The 22,232-nt window shown below is 41.0% G+C and overlaps 1 protein-coding gene across 2 annotated transcripts; it reads right to left on the bottom strand.

Annotated features, from left to right (window-relative positions):
- Window positions 1-630: 630 nt before the first annotated feature.
- On the bottom strand, window positions 631-20,621 carry ppm1ba (protein phosphatase, Mg2+/Mn2+ dependent, 1Ba). 2 transcript variants are annotated; one of them, XM_051959538.1, is made up of 7 exons: window positions 20,232-20,621; window positions 11,638-12,554; window positions 10,967-11,084; window positions 9,456-9,570; window positions 9,004-9,061; window positions 4,598-4,614; window positions 631-3,845 (listed from the first exon to the last, which is right to left on the bottom strand). In XM_051959538.1, coding segments are annotated over exons 2-7 (1,197 nt in total). In that variant the 5' UTR covers window positions 12,526-12,554; window positions 20,232-20,621; the 3' UTR covers window positions 631-3,844. The 2 variants fall into 2 exon arrangements, with proteins under 2 accessions (XP_051815498.1, XP_051815497.1); XM_051959537.1 differs by lacking the exon at window positions 4,598-4,614.
- Window positions 20,622-22,232: the final 1,611 nt, after the last annotated feature.

Consider the following 22,232-nt stretch of genomic DNA (forward strand, 5'->3'; position numbering starts at 1 on the left):
CTCCCAAAGTCATCCAGACTTGTCTATGAAAACCCATGAACAAAACAACTACAGTTACCAAACTGAATAAGAATATTAAACAACACGGAGCACAGTAAGTCCAATACTCCACATCTGCAGAGTAAATAGAAACTCCCTCCACAGAGCAGAGTGAAACGTGGAAATATATGAATATAATACGGGGGCACATGGAATCAATTCAAACACCTGCAGAACTTGTACATAAAACGACAACAATATGGATCTCTAACCCAGCTTCCCTGTGGAGAAGAAACAGGAATTATAGAAGCTAAATGTACTGTAATATTATTTGTGCTATACTTCCAAATGAAAAATTAAATGTTTCCAACCTCTGACTACTGAAGACACCCAGCTGTGCTCAAACATTCTGCATAATACATAGAAAACAGCATACCGTAGACCAGCTGTTTTCTTTTCTGAGCTACACGGTGACTTATTCTTGTGCAAAAGCTCTGGAGCAGAACGCCTTAACTTCGCTTAACTTTGTTACACAGGACATAAGATTACAAAGTCACTAAATTAAATACGACTTCTCTTGTGTTGAGCTGAGCAGTGAACGTTCACAAAGAGACAAAGCTGATATTTCAAGGTAGCAAGAAAGCATAGTGGTTTAAACTTAAATCCATCTTTTATTGATGCTTATGTTCACGGTACCTTGTGTAAACATCACAATAGCATACCAGGGAATTAGAAGATGCAGAAACATTTCCCTTCCCCTCTATCAGTCCTGTCAACGGTAAAGGTTAGCTCATTCTGTCCTCAAAATACAGCATTTTAATAAGAGCTGGAATAAATAAAAACAATCTGAGATGCATCTTTGCCATCATATTTGTGTTAGTTTTAACAGACTGTATATGAAGAGTGATCACAGACACCAGAGGGAAGTTTTCAGGTTAATTTTCATCACAACAAAACAAACAAAAAAAACGCACAAGGAATGTCTTATCTGATGCTGTGTTGCCAAATTCTCCCTTCTGGCGCCTTCAACGTTCCATCGACCCAGCCATCCCACAATAACTGACAGGTTCACGACACAATATGCTTTGTAAAATTCTCTTTACTTAACATATCCGCAAATCATAGCAACAAGTCAGGGTCAAATCATTCAGGCATCACCGAACCTCCAAAGTCTCCTCTGTGTGAAGTGAAATCTTCCCGCGTGAGTTCTGATATTATATTCCACAACCAGAATAATGGTCAAGTTTATATACTTTTGTCAAAACAAAGGAAGCCGAGAGAGCTTGTTTTGTCATCAAATGACTGAGGAGAGAGTGTGACGCTGCAGTGCAGCTCGTATTCAGTCCATGCAGTGGAATCAGTGTGAATAATGAATAATTACATTCAGAAAAATAAATGTTTTCTCCCTCCGTCCCTCCCTTAATTCCTCTCTGAGCCCAGTGTCTGATGTAGCTTAAACATAAACCTAAACAGAAGACCGTGTTTGGTGTGGTGAAACCTGAAACAACGTTGAAAAAGGCAGAAGTTAAGACCTATAACATCCACGATGGGAATGATTTAGGAACAGTATCGAATCAGACAGGGAAAAATATGTTGCTTTGAGGTTTAAACAGAAAATCAAACTCAATTCAAGCAAAACCAAGGATCCTAATGTGTTCTACTTCTCTCCAAGCTGTTCTTCTGTCGCTCTCTTTCTCTTTAACGTTGCGTTTCCACCATGCCGAACACGTCATGCCCACCCGCCCAGTGCATCTCACACACAAAATACACTCCTCCCTCAGTCACAAAACATGCACCGCTATAGATCCCACCCCTCCCGCTCCCTCCACCACAAAAACAAAGAAAAAAAGCAATCATTGCATTAAAACAACTGCAAAAAGAACTACACATTCAAGTACCTATTCGTCATATGGCACCAAGAGCAAGTGTACCACAAGAACATTAACCAGCCAGCAAACTGTCAGGCCCATTCTCTTTCAATACCACCACTTCAGGAATAAAGCACGATGAAGTTGCCATTGAATGATTGAAAAAAGTGTATATTACAGGTGTGTATATATTTAAAGCGTATTTTAAATCATCTAAAGGAAAGAATACACTCTCAAAGTGTGTGTATCCACGTATTTGTTTCAAAATGACTGAAAAATCTGTGGGTTTTTTAGTGCTTGGTGAAATGAAACAGATTCCGGGTTAATCCAGAGTCACACCGGGGCTTTTTTTCTCAGCACCTTGTTAGGTAAAGTCCGTGACGGTAACCGTGGAAACATATCAGCGTTTTCATTAACAGTGTGAACCAAACTCCATGTGTAGATCCTCATTCTCCTCCGTCCACAGTGTCCCTCCTTTACTTCATACAGTGAAACACACACACACAAAAAAAAACTTCTCTCCCAAATATGCTGTACAAGGTGTGTGTGGTGCTCCCCTCGTTTTATCCGTCTGGAACAGGACCGCAGCGATAGCACTCAGATAAGCCGTAGAAACCGAAAAAAACATTTAAAAAATCGTTTTTAAAAGGTAAATGACAGAATTTTTTTTCAATCGAAACAAAAAAGAGGCTTTTTTTTTCCCCACACGGGATACTGGAAAGATAGAAAAGGCGAGTTGTAGCGTGAGCAGGACCGAGTGTGCACGTGTTGAGAGAAGAAAGTGAGGTTGGAATTCCTTCACCCTAAACCCTGTCTTTGGAACGCCGCTGTGTGGGAACGCTGCGACACACAGACACGCACATTAGGCCACAACGATTCCTATGCTGGGAAATTAGATGAAACAAACAAATCAAAATATATATCTATGTGTTTATATATATATATCTATATACGAATTTAATATATAATCATTTCTATCTTTCTATATCTTTAACAACAGCAGGATCAAAAGCTTATGATTCTGGCGACGTCTGCCGATGCAGGAGACGGCCGAGTCCCTTCTGACACGCGAAGAGATGGAGGAGGCGAAGATGAGGAGAGACAAGAAGGTAAGAGTGACGAATCGTCTGTTTGACAGCGTCCTTTAGGAGACGAGAGGAGAGGAAGTGAGCAGAGACGTGCAAAGAGGAGTCGTCATGAGTTCAACCTGTCTGCAGCCGCCAGCCCACATCCTGTTTCAGCTCAATACGGGGGAGCCCAACTGAAATCTGTTGCCAAACGGACTCCCAAAAATGCTCCTCGGAGGTCTTTGATTGGTGGGTTTTGTTGGAGCCGGGTGCAGAAACGCCCCTGGACCTGGACTGGAGAGCGTAGCTTAGTGGGGATCTCAGGCTCGTGTGGTCGATCAGCTCCCAGAAAAGTTCACACTTCAAAAAAAACAAACAAATAATGCCACAAAACCACTTCAGTCTATTCAGTCTCAAACACCTGCGAGCGGCTGGTTTTTGGTAGCGGTTGGCTGGCTGTCGGGTTGTGAGGTCCTCCCTTCTCTCTCAGTTCTGAGCAAGGCACCAAAAGAACCCCAAAGAATCCAGAGCTGGGCTGCTCTCACCTCTCTGTCAATCCACAACAAAAACGACCACCTCAAAGAAAGCAAGAAAACAAAGGGGCAAGAGAAGCTGTGCTTGTTTGCCTCTCCTCCGATACTCTGGATGTCCTGCTTTCGGAACGTGAATGCAGTTTTTGTTCAATAAAAAGAGCCAACACAATTTGTTTTGCAGTCCTCCATGTTGGGTGTGTTTCTACAAACCGATATTTCTGCTTCCATTAATCTCTCAGTGTGGAGAAAAAAGAAAAAAAAGTGAAATTAAAAAGAAATCCCAGAGGAAATTAAAAGGTGACTATGGGCGTGATCTCGTGTGGAAATAGTGGTCCTGTCGTTTTGGATCGGGCAGTTGTGCTGGACAGCTACCAGTGGCACTCCAAATCCGCTCCAGTCTGCGAGAGGAAAGGAAGAGGGAATGAGAAGAGAAACATGGAGGAGGAGGAGGAGGGTAGAATATGATGGAAGAAGGAAAACAGAAACAGAGAAAAAAAAATAGAGGATCCACCGTTATCAACACGGAACTTTAAAGTCACACTCAGTGCTTTAACCCCTCAGCCTGGACTTCAAGGACAGTTTTCCTCTGATCAACACGACATAAATAACAAAATAAAGCATTTACAACAGCAATGGAAGCCAGGGCACACGTTAAACCTCTGAATATAGCTTCCTATCTGCCACAATACGCCGACATACCGACTCCAAGGCCTTTCGTCTTATTGCAGGGGGGTGACACAGAAACGGAGACTGGAATATGTTTGCGTGCAGTTGTAAGAGAGTGAGACAGCGATGCATGCGTGTAGGACCAGTGCATGCGTGTTTGTGTGTTTTGCCAGAGAGGGCGAGAGGGACGGACAGGACCAGAAACACCTCATCACACCTGGACAGTCACGTTTGCACACAGACATCCATCCGTCACGAGCACACGAACACGCCTTAAACTCTAAATGGAGCTCCACATGCCGGAGAGGCGACCAGAGCAGGGAGTAGAGACTGATGGAGGCGTGACAGGGGGGAGTATACAGAGCAGGTCACCACTTACATGCCTGGAAGAATGTGTGTGTGTGTGTTTGTATGCATGTGTGTGGATGAGGGGTTGGAAGAAAAGGGTGGGTGGGGTGTAACAGTTATATATGTCATCACTTACCAAATGAAACAGGAGGGCTGCGTTAATCAGAGGGTGAACACACAGTTAGACAAGTCGATACATCCCTTATCAATGTGTGTGAGTGCAGTGTAGCTGAGGACTGTAGCACAAACCGACAAAACTTCAGCTGCGAAGAATGAAATCTGTGCTGCTCTGATGTGATATCTGTTATTAGTTTTAAAGAAGGTAAAGCTCCTGTTTAAGCTCCAGCAGCCATCAGTCATTATTCAGGGTCAGTATATAATTGAGGGACTTTTGAAGTCCATGGGATGTATTTTGCACACATTTTTATTAAAAGAAAAATATTGGTTTTTATGCTCATTCTGATCATGTCTTTACAAATTCCATAATTATTTATTATGGAACAATCACGTATTAATAGAAAGTGACTGGATATCACTAAAATAACTGTACGAATTTAATAACAACCACCCTATAATGAGTTTACTCAAAAATTGCTTTGATTGTGTTCTTTTATTATGTTGAGATAATCATGACATATTTCATTTTTGGCAATATATCAAATTTCATATAGAAAATAACAAATTGCACACCTCTTAAAGAAGTGTGTTAATTCCAGATCACATGACCTGCTCCTCATGATGTCATTTCCTCCTGAAGAAAAGACTGGAAGACTCCATGGCTGTTTTGAGTTATTTAATATAAAGTAGTCAACAGGTTTACTACAATATCTATATGAATAACTTCCAGTTTCAATTTTATTCCATATTTAGAATAATCTTTCTCTAAAATGTTATGTTGTGTTTGGTTATCCTGTGTTTGATTTTAGGCCTGAAACATCAAAAATGTCAACAATATGATACAGAAAGTCCCGCAATTATATATTGACTCTTAAAGGTTTTTGCTTGAAATATATCAACAGATGTTGGCAGTTTTCACTCCTGTCTGATCTAAATCGTATCTTAGTCCCTGATCATGCTCCCAGTTTTGGTCTGTTTGGACGGACTATATTTTTGATTGGGTCAAAACAAAACAAGATGATGGTTGTTTTGTCAACATATTTGACCAATTATTATTGACACTAATTTGGCAAATTATGTTGCCAGTTCACAAAGGAATAAAATATGTAGATGCAAGCCATTCTATCTTTCATTCTCACTAGCGCCGAAAGATTTGGGAAAAAGCCTAAGTGTGATTTTTTTTTTTTGCTATTGGGATTTGACTTGCGCAGCCTGCTTAAAGGGCTTTAAAAAAAAACTGATTATATAGGAGAGCTCTAGCAAATAAGTGCATGTAAAACCTCTGAACTGTTCAGAAAGGTGGTGGTGTTCCAGTTGCTCCGTTTAGATGGGAAACCAAGGAAATGCACAAACTTGTTGCGGATGTGACAAATTTGTCTGTCAAGCATGTGCTTAACATCATTAAAGCGTCTATTTTAGCCATTTTAGTGTTTTTAAACCTAACCGAGTAATTTTGGTGTATCAGCCTGACAAAACTGCAACTGAAAGCAGCAATAACAAGTAAAGATTTTATATTCAGTCGGTTACAATTAAAAACAACAGTCCCACACTGGATTGAACTCCTCTTTTCTGAGTGAAAGTCTTGCTACTGACTTGTGCCACCATCACACCTCATATGCAAACACTCAGTCACTCCAGGAATTCGCCATGTTGTGATCGCAACAGTTAACGCAAATTCAACAAATCTCTGTGCATTTTGCGCGACGCTGCAATTTTTTCCAATCCCCGCAACTTTTCTGCAATTTTGGCCCGCCTCCTATGAGTTCCACCAATCATAGCAGCACCCAGTGCAAACATAACATGTACGTCACCGCGGCACATTTTTTCTACGTCAACCTTAAGTTCAGTAAACGCCTGGGTCAGGCCCACTGCATGAAGCATATCCTGCATTTCAGCTTTTGTGATTTGCTAATTGCATTGTTTCGAATCAGGATTTTGGCTGGAAACTGAATCTATTCAGCCCTCGTTTTTCCTCTGGGATTTAGTAGTACTTATGCGAGTAATAAGTCATTTTGCCAGAGTAATATTTGGATAGATACACTAAACACTGCTATGACATGCAGCCTACATTTCTTCCCCTCTTTCCTTTTAATCTTAACATTCATGGCTTAGCATTACAATCCATAAAGTCACATTAAAAATCTACACATAGTGATTTAAAGAAGAGCAGTCAATATCCTCCTTATGTGTGTGAATGTGTGCATGTTCACATGTGCACAAAGCAAACAATCACAGCAACTCTATTTTCTTACAGACAAACCAAGACAACAGTAAAAAGGCGAACATCAGTCTTAGCACAAGCTACCAAACAGGAGACACACACACTGATCCCTTTACGGAGTCAGGCACCACCATGACTTTTTAAATCTCTTTCACCAGCAGACACACACACACAGCAGACAGATCAGCTGATAAGCAGGTGGACACAGCTTTATAACAACACTACGATGCTAATGATTCTAAAGACTGAACTAGTGGCATCTCCCCACAGACATCCTCTAAAATCACATACACACGCTCACATATGCATTGGAAACACCCATCCACTGCAACAGAAGAAAGTAAGAGGAGCACACGGGTAGATTTGACTCCATTATGTCAGAGGGCATTTCTGTAAAACTTGCTGGCAGGTTGAGATCTCTGCAGAAGCCCACAGAGTATTCCTACATTTGAGGACAACACTGCACCCATAGATACGATTTGCTGCAGAACGTTTCATACATAAGAGCAGGTGTACGTTTGGGGCAGGATACCACAAGAAACATACCTTTATTAGTTTATTTCTCATTTTATATGTATACTTGATTGTTGTTTGCAACAATTACAGCTGCATATACACAAATAAATGCACTGGAGCCAATCAGAAGTCGCACATATGTGGGTTTCTGGAACACAGTGAGCAAAGATAAATACTGCAGCAATAGTTTGAAAAGTATCTGGTAGGGCTGGACCCGAATATTCGTTCGCTACAGCACTATCCGGATATTTATTTTGGTATCCGAATACCCCCCCCCCGGACGGAAAGAGTTACTCTCTTCCCTCCGCTTTCGGCCCACATCGGCTCATCTCGTCCTGTGATCACATACACATATACACATATGTCGATCACCCCCTCCTCCCCCCAGACGAAAATATTGGGAGCTCGTCTCTTCCCTGCGCCTTCGGCCCATTTCGGCTCGTCCCGCCGTGTTCTTCGGCTCATTTCGGCTCCTCCATTCGTGTTTGTAAACATCACCCGAATGGTCGGGTTGCTGCCGACTCTGACGTCACGCTTCACTTCGTTGCATAAACACAAGACAAGATGCTGAAGACCGGTGTTTGAGAATTCTTCAGTTTAACTAAAGACTAAACGAGGGCAAAATGTGGACCCGGGAGACCAGACGAACAGATCCGAATATTCAGGCCACCACACGCAACCCCCAGCCCCAAGCCCCCCCCCACCTCGGGCGGAACGAATATCTGGATATTCGTCTTTAATAGGGCCCGAATATTCGGAGGCCAGAAACCACTATTCGGGCCAGCCCTAGTATCTGGAGACATTTTTATGCCTTATTCAGAATGAAAATGGGTGAAAAACAGACTACAGCCACTGCCCCGCTTTTCACAGAATATGAAACAGTTTCAGTGAAATATTCCTTTTTGCAATGTGTTGCTGGTCTTTGGTTTTGTTTATTTTATATATTTTTGTCTATTTGCTACTACAGTATGGGTGTTTGCATGTTCATATCTGCAAACTTCTAAAATTATTAATGAAACATATTGGCAGTGCACAGCTAGAGGATGCAGAGCCGCATCTGATTTTCAGCAGGAAAGTATGTCTGTATTTTTATAGACCACAGTGTCATAATCAAAAACAGGAACACGGCTGAAATTGTAGCATAGCTTTAGAGTCTTTTGAGGTAGCTTTGTGTTAAGAGAAAACAGCGAAAGGGAGGCAAACAAATCAGAAATCTTTGAGTGTGCTTAACTTAAGAGTTTTCTCAGCAAGTAAATTAGCAAATAGTGCTTTCAAGTGTAAGTTCTCAGTTCCAGCAGAAACACTTTTGACAAAGCTGTGTCGTCATGCATGCAAAACCCATTATGAGGGCTGACAGGAAGGTGTGCATCATGCACCGTGCACAGGAGACACAGCTGTTTAACATAATGGAAAGGTGTGGTGGGCTCACCCCCATCCCTGAGGTTAATAATTTAACGCCTCATCTGTTATGGTTTTGAGTGTGCAAATAAATACAATGCAGACAAATCGCCAGCTTTGTCCACCAGATGGGACGAATCGATGTAAGAGTTCGAGACTTTCTGAGTCTAGTGAAACTCATACGTGAAGCATAAACTTAACAAATAACACAGCTGTGAACTCAAGATTTGTGTATGTGTGTGTATTGTAGAAATGTTTGCAGACTAGTCATTACGAATGCTGATACTTACTCCATCTTCCTCCCTGTATGGGTTCAGACGGTTGTATACTGCTTCAATAACACTGCGTCTGCAAGATGAATGCAAAAATTTAATTTATAAAATCTGCCATAGCTTAAAAAAAGTGGGAAAAACAGGTGCAGTAAGGGGTAAATGGCAAATAACTAAAGAAAAAAAACATACACCTTGCTGCAAACTGAGAAAAGTATTTCCTTCTCATCTGGGTTGAGCACAAAAGATAAGCTGTATTTTCTGACACATTATGAGTAAATTTAAAAAACTGGCTCAGTTCTGATCTGTTGCTGACCTTTTTGAGGTCAGTGAGAAAGAGTTCTGTTTAATACCAACAACGCTCTTTCATCACATTCACACTTTCGTTCCAGACATTTAGGTCTCAAAAATGACTCCTGCACTCAAATACACCATCAAATAAAAGATGTCCCCATGAAGATGGTGGTCCTTACTTGCTGGCGAGACCACCCCCTGGTGGCAGGATGGGCATGCCGCTGTCGGTGGACAGGTTCCTCATCACCGTTACCAGGTCTGGAAAGCCCTCCTCCCCTGGCCTTGACAGCATCTCTAAAACAACACCAGACATGTTGTTACACAAGTCAGTATTAAGCATTAACAGAGCCGACGATGGCCAAGAACATCTGCGGAAAGACAGGAGAGGAGGAGCAGAACGGAGGACAGAGACCAAAAATGTGACAAATGCAGAGAAAGGAAGCGAAGATGGAAACCATACATGTCAGTTTGTAGTAATGTGTGTGTGTGTGTGTTAGGGAGAGGGATGGTGGGAGAAAGAGGCCTGCGAGTGAGTGGAGAGTGGCGCGAGGCCAGGCCGATGTTCAGCCAGAGCATTCCTCTGCCTCTATCCTCTTCTCCTTCTCTATTCCCTCCATTTTCTGTCTTCTAGTATTAGACGGCACCTTAAGCCAAATATCTACTCAACCTTACCTGAACAAGCTTTTGAACTTCTGAACTGCGATTCATTGCTCCCTGAAAGCTGAAATGATTCTAACCCACTCAGCCTTTCAGCCAATTTGAATTTGTGCAATTATGGCTCCTGTTTACCTCTTTGTGTGTTTTACAAAAGACATTACAACCCATTTTCTCATTATCTGAATACACACAAAACTGGTACCAGATTGGTAAAAGTATGGCGGGAGCAAATTTTAATTTTACCTCATCTCTGAACTTTCAAAAATATTTCCTGTTGGATTAATGTCTAAAAGAGCTTATCAGCTGTGGTTCTACACTAACCAACATTAGCCAGTAGCCACCACTAACTAGAAAGGCTGCTCTGTGTTCATTAGAGGGTCTCATGCACAGAAGGGGGGTGAAAAAAATGGGATGAAATTAGAAAGAGAAGGGCAGAAAGAACAGGAAGGGAGCGAGGAATCCATCCAAACAAGAATGTTTGAGCGAGGAGGGGCAGGGAGATGCATTTGGGGAGGGAAAGAGAGGAGAGCAGCGAAGGGGGAATAGAGAGGGGAGATGCTCGCTGAAATGGAAAAGGAGGTCATGATGGTGTCATTCTTCTGCTGCGAGCCGGAGCTAACTTGGCTGGAGGTTAGACAATAGAGAGCGGCAAGGTCAGTCAGTCGAGAAAATATACGTACAGATATGACATACAGTTTCAGTTCAAATAAGATCCTGTGTCTCTAAGAAAAGCCTGTACACGACCAAAGATGAAGACCTACATGTACCTCAAACAAAAGTTGTGATAGGCATAGAGGTGGCTTATTCTTGTATTGAGATTATAAATAACAATGCAATCCACAGCTACTATCAAAGCTGTTAGAAGAGTCTGATTTTAAAGTACATTTTTTCAGGAATCTATCGACATGAAGTCACACAAAGAATGTAAATACTTCTGGGTTTTTTTTTGGTGGAATTATTGAACATTTCTCTACAGTTTGCACTAATAGTAAACATTGGCTCTTTTTCTCCTCATACATCCATCCATCCTCACCTTCCACTCTAGTCTCCAGATATTTGTTGAGCTCTGCTTCTTTCCTCACAGCTTCCTCTGATACTTTGGGAGCGTTGGGTAAACACACTAACACAACACTCATGTTATCCCGACTCCCCTAAGATGGAAGGGAGGAGAAAATAAAGACAGAGCGGATAAGAGAAGACATCATTGTGCAGTGCTGGAAGAAGCAGTGAGGATGATTTCCTTTAAAAAAAAATAAATCACATGCCATTTTTTCCATCTGAACACTTGTCACTGTGTGAATCTATTGCAATCTTCTGAAATTAAGCATATTCCAGCTGCTGTGAAGGATGAAGGAGGAAATCTGATCTGCAACATTTATATATTCAAGCCTACAAAAGATGAGAGTTTCTACTGGAAAACTAAAAGTCTTTGCATTTTTTTTACTGTGTCCTTTTCTAAAACTGCCCAAACACTTAATCTATCTCCTTTCTTTTTCATGCAAATTGACCACATCACACAATTTCTGTTGGAATCCAAATGATGTTCTTGCTGATTAATCAATTTTAAAAAGTAATCTGTAGCATTCATGGTTTCCTCCACACACTTCAGTCACTAGAAGTCCTTAGAAAACAGTGGCTATCACACAAAACAAACAAAAACACACAAAAAACGTTAAAAATGTTAAAAAACTGAAGTGTACATACCTTGTGCAGGCAGGTGTCCACCACTTCATTGCAGACTCTCTCCAGGTCATCGCACACCTCAAGCCTCGATTTCACAAACTCGCACAACTCCTCGTTGGACATGACATCCCAGATGCCGTCACATGCCAGAATAACGAACTGATCCTGCTCCGGTGCCCGAACCATCGCAGACACCTCCGGTTCAGGGCTGACCAGCTGCTCCGTGGGGCCCTTGCCGTCCACACACTTGTAATCATAGTCCCCCAAGGCCCTCGATACGGCCAGCGACCCGTTTACCCTCTGAATCATCACAGAGCCACCTGCGTTCTGGATGCGCTCTCTCTCACGTGGGTTGCAGGGCTTGTGGTCAAGGGTGGAGAAGCACACGTGTGAATTGCGGTACAGAACGGCTCGGGAATCTCCGCAGTTAATGAAGAAGAAATGCTCGGGGGACAGGAGAATGCCCACTGCTGTGGAGCCGCTGCGCTCCATGCCGTTACGGAGGTCGGAGAAGCTGCGCATGTGCTCATCAATCCTCAGGAAGCCTGTCCGGATCCCAGCTTTCACAGCCTCCACAGTAGGAGGAACCGGCATTGGAGGGTCACTGGCAGAGCCGCCTGATCCACCCTGGGAACCTTGTGTACCTCCGGCCGCTAAGCTGGCAGCGATTATGTGTTCCAGAAGATGCTTAGAACAGTAGTTGGCAACCCTAGAGCCAGCATGGCCATCGTACACGGCAAAAAAGGACCAGTCAGTCATACCGGGAGCTGGAAGTCCCAACACAGCTGTGTGAGCATCCTCCATCTCCACCCGCCACCCTTGCATGGAGCTGAGCCCGTAGCGCAGACCATTGCCCTCACCGTGTGAGTTGTGCTTCTCCGTTTTGGGCTTGTCCAGGAACGCACCCATGGCTCTGCCCTAGAGACACCCACTGCTACCTGTGGAGGAGGAAAAAAACACCAACAAAAGACAACAAAAAGGAAAATCAGACACTGAATTTGGATTTAACAGATAATCAGGTCTGTGCAATGTTGACACAAAGCTATACAGTTTAAAATGTTCATCCAGAATGTCCAGTTTGGCAGATTTCAGGACAGGTGCAATTTAATAAATAGAAACTTTTATTTCAAGTAATTCAAAGAACTGATCACCATCTGAAAACTTATTTCCATTTCTATCATAAACTGCATTGTGTGACAATTTGTTTTTGTCTCAATGAACATTTTAACAAGTGAAACTAGTGTTATTAAACGTGACTTTATTCAAGTGAAATGTATCGGCACCAGATACTGTATCTTCTGAATTATTTTCACACATTAACTCGAGACTTTCCAATATATTTATGAGTGTGTTCACATATAAGAGGGGGAGTTTGTGGCAAAGAGCCAATCATACCAGCTTTTACCGGAGGGAGTAGAAAATAAAACTTAGGTCTTTATCTGTATGGCTATTAAGTAAAAAAGACTGTGAGGGTGGACAAATAGCAGTCTCTTGCTTGTCTCTCTGATCATACTTTTCATATCACTTCAGTTTTTTCATCTTTGGAGACTATTACATATATATGTTCTCGTTGACGTGTGTGGATCAAAATCTTAAACTCTGCTGGCAAAAGATCAATGAAAAACAGAAAGGTTTTCATAAGGTAGCAGAGTAAACGATCCATCCATCCACCATCTATACACCGCTTAATCCTCATTAGAGTCACAGGGGGTGCTGGAGAATATCCCAGCTGACTGAGGGTGAAGGCAGGGGACACCCTGGACAGGTCAAAGTAAACTAAAACATTAAAAAAAAAAAAACTTTACAAAACAGTTAAATAATCACCAGTACCTTTTGCATATAAAGCACATCTGAAATATTATCTAGAAATCCATACACTTTACCTGAACCATATTCTACATACTTAGCAATGTGGTCAATAAAACTGAACGGAAATAAGGCTTTCAAAAGCCATTTTAAAAAAAGCACTTAAAGTGATCATATTTCATTTGGATTGCACCGAATCAGATTATGAACATAAATAAGGCTTACTGTTGTGATGCCTTCTCAGCCAACAAAAACAGATAACAAATCTCAAATGAATCATCGATGGTGGGAAAATATGAACCCTGCAAATATCCCGCAGATTTTTAAGATGAGAGCGCATTACTCTTACTGTTCATTAATAGAAATAAAACATACAAAAGGAATAATTCAACCAAACAGTGATCATTGCTCATCATATCCAGAAACAGCGCAGCCACTTTGGTTTATGCGTAAAGAGGCAGAGGAGGAAGCCTAAAAGCTTCTTTGGTCTGCCAGAACTGGCTACTGAGAGCATTAAACTCCACAGAGTGGTAGAGGATGTGTTATCTATCAATAACTGCATCTGCATTAGCGAAATGAACAGCAGCATCAGGCAGCTTGATAAGAGAGAGAACTCCTATGTCCAGTCTTTGTGAATTGGTTACGTAATGTGAGAACATGAACTTATACAACCCTATTGATTGTGACACAACTTAATGGCTACGAAAATTGCTCTTCTAAACTGTGCATTATATCTGAAAATATCAATAAATGCTACTTACAAACACACTGCAGACATACTCAAGGAACCAGTCTGTTAATGTACAAGTGTAGAGAGCTATAGGGGAAATTTTTTTAAAGACAAATGCTCAGTTCCTCATTGTTATATTCCTAGCAACCAACAGTTACAGGTCTAAGGTAAAAACAGTTTAAATTTCATCAAAAAAACAATACAAATGAATGCTGGAGGAAGGGGAGTCAATCAGTGAGTCACCCCCATTTACATATGAAGTGTTTAAGCATCTTTTGCAATCACTTGTCTCACCCTTCTCTGACAGAGCAGATCAACTTCAGCCCTACCAAACCGCTGTCTAACAATGCCCACATGACAACTTGTACTTCACCAACACTTCTTGAGTGTAACCAGAAATGTAATCAGACCATTGCAGGCAAGTGCATTATCTTCCACTGGGAGCATTGTTAAATACCTTGTTAACACCAGCAGTGCTTTATCGGATGCTGCGTGACAGTAGTGGAGATTTAAAGCTGTTCCTGTTGTGTTGCTGCGGTCATTGTGCACAATTTATGCCTTGAAACTTTCTAATCATTATGTATATATATACCGGGCTTTGCAAAAGTTCTGTTACACGGTTTCATGATATTTAGAGATGTTTACATGTCGGAGTGAAAAATTCAATTAAACAAACTGAAAGTTCTACCTTTTGGCAGGTGTCCTTAATACAAATTTGTTCTCCGGTGAAGTTGTATCAAGATGGAAGTCAAAAGAGTTGAGAAATCTGCTCTCTTTCGTGCTGGCCACAACAAGTCTGACAGAGCCAACCAGCTGAACATCAGCTGGATGACTGTGCACAGAGTCATTCAGGTCTTCACCATGGTGAAGACCTGAAGGATCTTCACCATTCTTGAGCCTCTCCGTGACTCTGTGGACGGTCATCCAGCTGATGTTCAGCTGCTTGGCTCTGTCAGACTTCTTGTGGCCAGCATGAAGGAGAGCAGATATCTCAACTCTTTTGACTTCCATCTTGATACAACTTCACTGGAGAACAAATTTGTATGAATGACACCTGCCTAAAAGGTAGAACTTTCAGTTTAATTGAATTTTTCACTCTGACACGTAAACGTCTCTAAAGATCATGAAACCGTGTAACAGAACTTTTACAAAACCCGGTGTGTGTGTGTGTGTTATATATATATATATATATATATATATATATATATATAAATGTAAATCAAAGATGACTTAGACTTGAGAAAAACAGACTAGAAAAGAAATTACTTTCACTATAATTATTTTAAGAAAGTGTATTTTAATTCAGGCACCAGCATTACTTGAGAAAAGCACATGCTTATCCCTCAACTAATGTTTTTCGTCCTCATATGGGACTTACAGGACACATGACTTGTGATATTAAAACGAATAAAGAAGTCAATTCTGGTCCAATATGCAACTTACACAAGTGTGATGTGGAAACGGGAAGCAGGCATTGCACATACACTGAGGCCAGATGTTCAGTAGTATTTACACTTTTGAAATAAAAATATCTGTATATTCATTCATTATGAATTTTACAATGAAGGAGGAGACATCCAATTTCTAAGCAGGCAATTTAACCATCTTGAAATTGAAAAAGTAGTATATAGAGTATATAGAACATGTCTGGGGAGATTTACAAGATATCAGTGAAAATTTACCCATTTATGTATTTACTGTACTGTAGCACAAAGTGAGTGCTACAGAATGACACACATTCAGTATGGTGGTTTGCTTTTAGAGGAGAGTAGGCGATCAGTATCAGAGTGGTTTGTGTGCCGTCCAGTCTCCCAAGTCAGATGAGATGCAACAGGTGTGTAGCCGACAAACACACACACAAGCAAACAGGCACACTTGGTCACTGATCACACATCAAAGGCCAGCCAAAGCATCACTAGCCCAAAGCACTTGAATTATTACCTTGACAACAGATGCATTCACACATAACAGCCAACGTACCACCAAGTAGATATCAAAGCCATTTGCACAATCACCAAAACAAATCATTTGTTCTTTCACCTGTGCAACAACTGCAGACGCACGGTTCCAAGACAAGCGCTCTGTTATTTCAGGACTCATGAAAATGCATCAACACACAGTCACAATATGCACCTCAACCTATCAGTGTCACATGACAAATAAAAACTGGCATGCAAGACGTGTAAAGCACTGAAAACTCCATGGAGTGATGTCACCCACAGTCTTATGTCTCCATGGTTACACAGCTTGGAGTGGCAGCTGAGTGGTTGTCATAGCAACAGAAGCAGTAGATGGTACTGGTTGCAGCATGTGACAAGAAGACTGCACGGCAACAACACTGTATGTGTGTTTGTGGATGTTCATGCGGCCATAAAAGAGTGCAAATGCAATTTTAGAGTCAAGTCTCAACAAAAGTGGCAAAACTCACCGTTGTCTGATTTAGTCACACCACACAATTCTTTTTGTTCAGTCTGTTAGAAAGTCAGAGTTGAAAGCTGGCTAACAGACCGGATCAGGAAAACACTGCTCTCAGACTTCAGACAAGCAGGGCAGCTTTAACAAGCTAACTCAATTTAACAGTCAGCCGCTGATGGGATCCACGTAGGGCCAGATTAGCTCGTCAAGCACAGACGACAGACTGCACACAACAGTAAACTACCACTAACATAAAAGCTCTCTTTCCTGCTTCTGGTTTGGTGACATTAAAGGTCAAGAGCATCTGATATAGTGGTCTATCTAATGCTCAAATGTCTCATCACCTTAAAGACATGCTGGATTTTAGTTGAAACTAACGTGGTTGATAACACTGCATTGAGTTACTGGCCAAATGAGCCATAAACTAACACAAAAGGATCCGAACGCAATTAATCAACATGATCACTGGTGAACGGGTTCATAGGAAATGCAGTATGTTGAACATGTCACCTCTTCCTGGAATTTAAGCTTATCATTGCTTTCATGATTTATGGCCACCAAATACAAATAGCCAGAATTGGATATTGAGTAATCTGAGAACTGTCCTGTTTCATCCTGCAAGTTATAAATAAAATTACCCACTTATTTTGGTAGCACAAAACAACATAATAAGCAGTGGCAAAGCCAAGGTCACCAACCATCCCAATAGGATAAAAGGAGTGACTTGAGTGTTGTCTAAATACAATTTTTTCTGATATGACATTCTGTACGGTTGAAAGTTTCACCAACACCAATGTCAGCATCAGGAATCGATCAATGCTGTGTGCAAGGACTTGACACAATCACACCCAATATATAGCGAGGTAACATTATCTCTTGTTAGCTGAACAGCTAAACAGAGTAACAGAAATGTCAGCAGTTTGGATAAAGGTGGCAAAGCTGGCTGCAAATGATACTGTTTGTCAGGAAGATTAGTGAAAAACAGCTATTTCAATATAAGCAATTCAATGGCATGTCTGAAGAACCCCCACAGTGCAGTGTTCATCAAGTTTGGTAATGCCCAGTCAAGGGAGCAGAAAATGTAGACACACTCTACACATCTGTACCAAGTATACTGCTCTTGATAAGCAGCCATTGTCAGTTGTAGATATTCCAGGACTTCATCTCTTCTGCGTACTGGAGCAGGACAAGTATGACATTCTCAGTCATCATCACCTCATAGAAACAATACCATCTAAAGCTGCAAAAATTTACTTTGACATCTGAATAATAGTCAGTCCAGTGTGTTTCCTCATTTTAAATGTACAGTGGATTGATATGGATTTTACTCCACTGAAAGTTGTTCAACATAAAGAGTAGTTTTGGGGTTTGCACAATAACAAATATATCATATATACCTGTACTGGTATGTGGCCCTGCAAAAAACAGCTTTGGTCCATCCCTAATACTGTCCACTAGAAAGATATTCGTACATGGTTAGCATTAGTGAGGAAGTAAACAGTTTTGTACACAGCTCAAGTAGAAGGCCCTTCGGTCAATGGTGACCTTACACAGGACGAGACCGGCATGCATTTTAGTGCAAAGTGTAGCAACTGCCCAGAGTCCTACATGGTTTTTTATTTCCACTTGTCACAATGCTAAAAGCAAATGCAGCTACGCTATGCAGGTTCATAGATCAGCTGTGCTGAACATTATACTTTCAGTCTACATTTTGACTGTGTTGCTACTTGCAGTTTACATCTCTGGTTAAAAAAGCCAATACTGACAGTATGGGTACATGTTAAAATAATCAATTTATACTAATGTGCTTATATTGCCTCATAAGCATGGGATCGTCTTTCTGCTGATTAAGTACCCATAAGCCACGTCCACATTTGACGAAGTAAAAAATTAAACAAGGTATCTAGATCAGCTGGTGTAACAGTGTCCTCAGTTATTTTAAAGATTATAACTAAAGTGGAATCTTTGACATTTTGCGAATCGGAGAGGTGGAACAAACAGATCTCCCTCTTGGATGACTCATCTTTGAAGTCGCATCAGAAGCCGACAATTTCCTGGAACAAGTGCTCTTTGAACAGATAGCTTCAGTCATCTTCTGTGCAGTGGCGTCAGGGATGATGGGGCCGTTCCTTGACCAGACTGGAGTCTATCAGACTACGGCCAAAAAGGAGGAAGGTAAATGTGTCATATTATACTGCATCATAAGTGGTTTCATGTATACTTGTATATACCGGCTCCCTGTATCCAGAAACCTGTCAGCTCTCAGTTTGACTCCCAGGCCTCCAAAGCTGAAAAACGATAAGTTGTAGTGGAGAGAGTACTTACCACGAACTAAACTGTTTAAAAGCAATCTCAATTCCTGTGGGGCATACTGCAAAAGCACATGAAAAGGGTTTGCATATTACCACAAGCCAATCCAAAAAATTTAAAACAGTTTTATCGGAAAATTTATCTGCAAATCACTTTCGTCTTTTTCTGTTCAGGCGCATACAGACAGTTCACCCATCATCCTCATGGCATAAATTTATCTGCCAGTTATTCCAAGCTTGCCAGTTAACACTGTATCTGGGCAAACATCTGCTTGTGAAGTGATTCAGTCAGGAGACACAACAAAAAGGGTATAGATAAATGCCTTTGGACAAGCCCATAGACTCACAGCAGTCATAAGCTAAAACAGCATGGCTAGTGCAGGATTTCACATCAAGGTGCCAACACAAACATGCCACTGATGATGCTGCCATTTCTGGAACACACTGTCACACAAAAACACTGCCAGATACATAGCCGCATACTCACCAACAACCCAATAAAACTACCCACAACACAGCAATAAAACAAGCCAACTCCTGCACTGGTGTCTCACAGGCACATAATGAAAATAGAAACTATGAAGGAACTTTTGCTGTAGTTCTGCTGTTGTCTACACGAAATGTAAATAGTGGTAAATAAAATCTCCAGTCACTCCATAGAGGTTCAGGTTAGCATTAAAATGTTGTTTTCTTGCCATTTCACGGAAAAAGTTCATTCTAAATGCTGAACAACACGAGTCACACCTGTTGCAAAAATTAATTAAGAAGCTAGAAAACTAATTAAAAGGCAGTCACTTTGAGTTGAATGTTGTAATACACACCATTATTGGCAATAATAAAAAAAAAAAACATCACAAAATAAAAACATAAAAATATAATTACAGTGAGAGAGGTGGAATATCTTACATAACAGATTTGGATAATTTGACCAAACGCTGCGCATGTACCAGAATTTGTAGGCCAGTTCAACCTTTATTTTAGTCAGGTAATACCTAGCAAACTAATGTTGAGAATTTAATACTTTAAAAAATGCCAAGTAAAACGCAACGTAACCACAACTAACGTTAAATCCCTCAAAACTGAGAAGCTGGTGTGTTAATGACTAGTTCCATATTGACAGGACATAATATACTGTAACAATCACACTCACAAATACTGAAAATAACTATAGTTTTGGTTTTGAGCAATAAATAACGTTAGGTACGAGACAATTTTTCCCCAGCTGTAACTGAGGCCACTTCTAATGCTAGCTGACGAGCTAGCGAAGTTCACAGTTGCCGAAGTGTTGTCTAACACAAAACGTTAGCGGCGGAATATTCGATGTAGAAATATGGCTAGAAAGAGGCGTTACTTACTTCGTAGGAAAGGAACTATCTCAGTCAGTCCTTGTTCTTCTGCTCACGGCAGGTACATTAAAGTAGCCAGGCTTGTTGTGATAGGCTTAGCCCTCGTTAACGTTAGCCACTTTCGCTTCTCGGCCCCTGCTACTCAGCTAGCTCTGATGAAGCTAACCAGCATTTCACACGATCAGTTCTCCTTTCAGCATATCCCTGCATCGAAATAAGGCTTTTATATACATGTTTGGCACTGTACACCCGGGCAGCACCAAGTAAATAACTCCTGCATAGGCTTTCGGTTGAAAGGCAAAACGCTTGATTCGGCAGGATATATCTATGATTTGAACTGCTAGCTAATTTTGGCTAAAGCTAAATGTATGAGGCAGATGACGTTCTTTTTCAGCATCCAGTTTCTGGGGGCGGGACAACCTATCGCTCTCTGCTGTGATTGGATGAAAGCAGATTCGAAGGTGAGACGCGATTAGTCAAATCAGAGGTCAGTCAGACCTCTCCTTTTACACATCATGGGCAATAAAAATCGAGTTTGTTTTTATTAGCTGCTAGTGAGAGTGTGCATGTGAGCTTCGAAATTCACTCCCACTTCACATACACTGTAAGCTACATTTATAGTACTTTTACAGCAGATATTTAACATGTCTTCGCAGGGAAAGCACAGGAGTAAATAGTAAAATGTAGCTTGATGATGTAATTACGTGTAGGTGTTGAAAAAAATAAGATAAAAATAGGAGAATAATACACTTCCATCATAAATTCATCCAGAAAAGAACAAAATGTCTTCTTTATTGTCATTACACAACGTCTAATGAGATAGAGAGCTGTCCCTTGAACATGCAAACACATAAATACTACACAATAAACAGCCTACACTCATTCAAACAATCTATTTTCATTCTATATCAAATGCCATCATATTACACACTGCACCAGCAAACTGCACTACAATGTGTTGGATTTAGAAGTCAATGCACGTGAGAGTTCAGGGTGGTTCTGGCTTTACTGAAGAAACTGTGATCTAATGTGATGCACCTGTAGCACCTACCAGAGGGCAACAGGTTAAACAGTGGAAAGCCAGGGTGTGTACTGTCCTTGATGATGTTTTGTGCTCTGCAAAAGGTGCAAATAGATACACAAAAATTCCACAGAAGGCAGTAAATTGATGTGTCCTCTCCACAGTTCAAACAGAACCTATGTGCATTTAGTTTTTATCCCCATTTCCCTGTCATTGTGGCACTTTATTGCATTTAAGACATTATTAATGGCCACTGGGGTATTTTTTTTTTTTTTTGTCCTGCAAACATGGTAAGAGGAGGCTGTATAAATGATGTTTTGGCTGCCTTATTAGTCTGCAGTCACCACAACCAAATCTTAAATAAGGCACAGAAAATAGTTTAGAACATTTGGTCTGATGATTCTACAATTCTACAATTTCATTTAGCAGACGCTTTTGTCCAAAGCGACGTACAACACAAGCAAGAAGCCTCCATCCTCACTCACATGCCTCCAGAAACATAATCCATCGGTGGGTCCCACTAAGGTATTATATTTACTTCACTGTGCTCCAGTTGATCGTGGTTGAACGGATTCCCTCTACAAAGTAATTATGCTCTCAGACAATGTAGAAATTAGTTTTTCTCAGAATTAGAGGAATATTAAAGCTTTATTGGTGCCATTTTCTGATAAGGAGCCATTCATCAGGACGTTATAAGCTGCAATTCATTGTCTTATTAATGTATTAACGAAGATTCTTAACAAATGGCACCATGTTTCACAGTTTATAGTAAGGCATTAAGCTAGCCAGTCTGCCAGAAATGTTGCTCAGCCACCTGTAATGTTGACAAATCATTAATAAAGGGTCCTAAATTCTTTTCCAGTATGCAGGCAGGCAGTCAGTTCATTAGAGGTTCCCTAACACTAAATATTCTTAAAAAGCTTTTTAAGGTTCTCTGCTTACTTAAAAGGGAACTGTATCTTTCAGTGTTAAGGCTAATACTCAGGACA

This window comes from Acanthochromis polyacanthus, chromosome 15 (assembly GCF_021347895.1).
Source record: "Acanthochromis polyacanthus isolate Apoly-LR-REF ecotype Palm Island chromosome 15, KAUST_Apoly_ChrSc, whole genome shotgun sequence".
NCBI lineage: Eukaryota > Metazoa > Chordata > Actinopteri > Pomacentridae > Acanthochromis > Acanthochromis polyacanthus.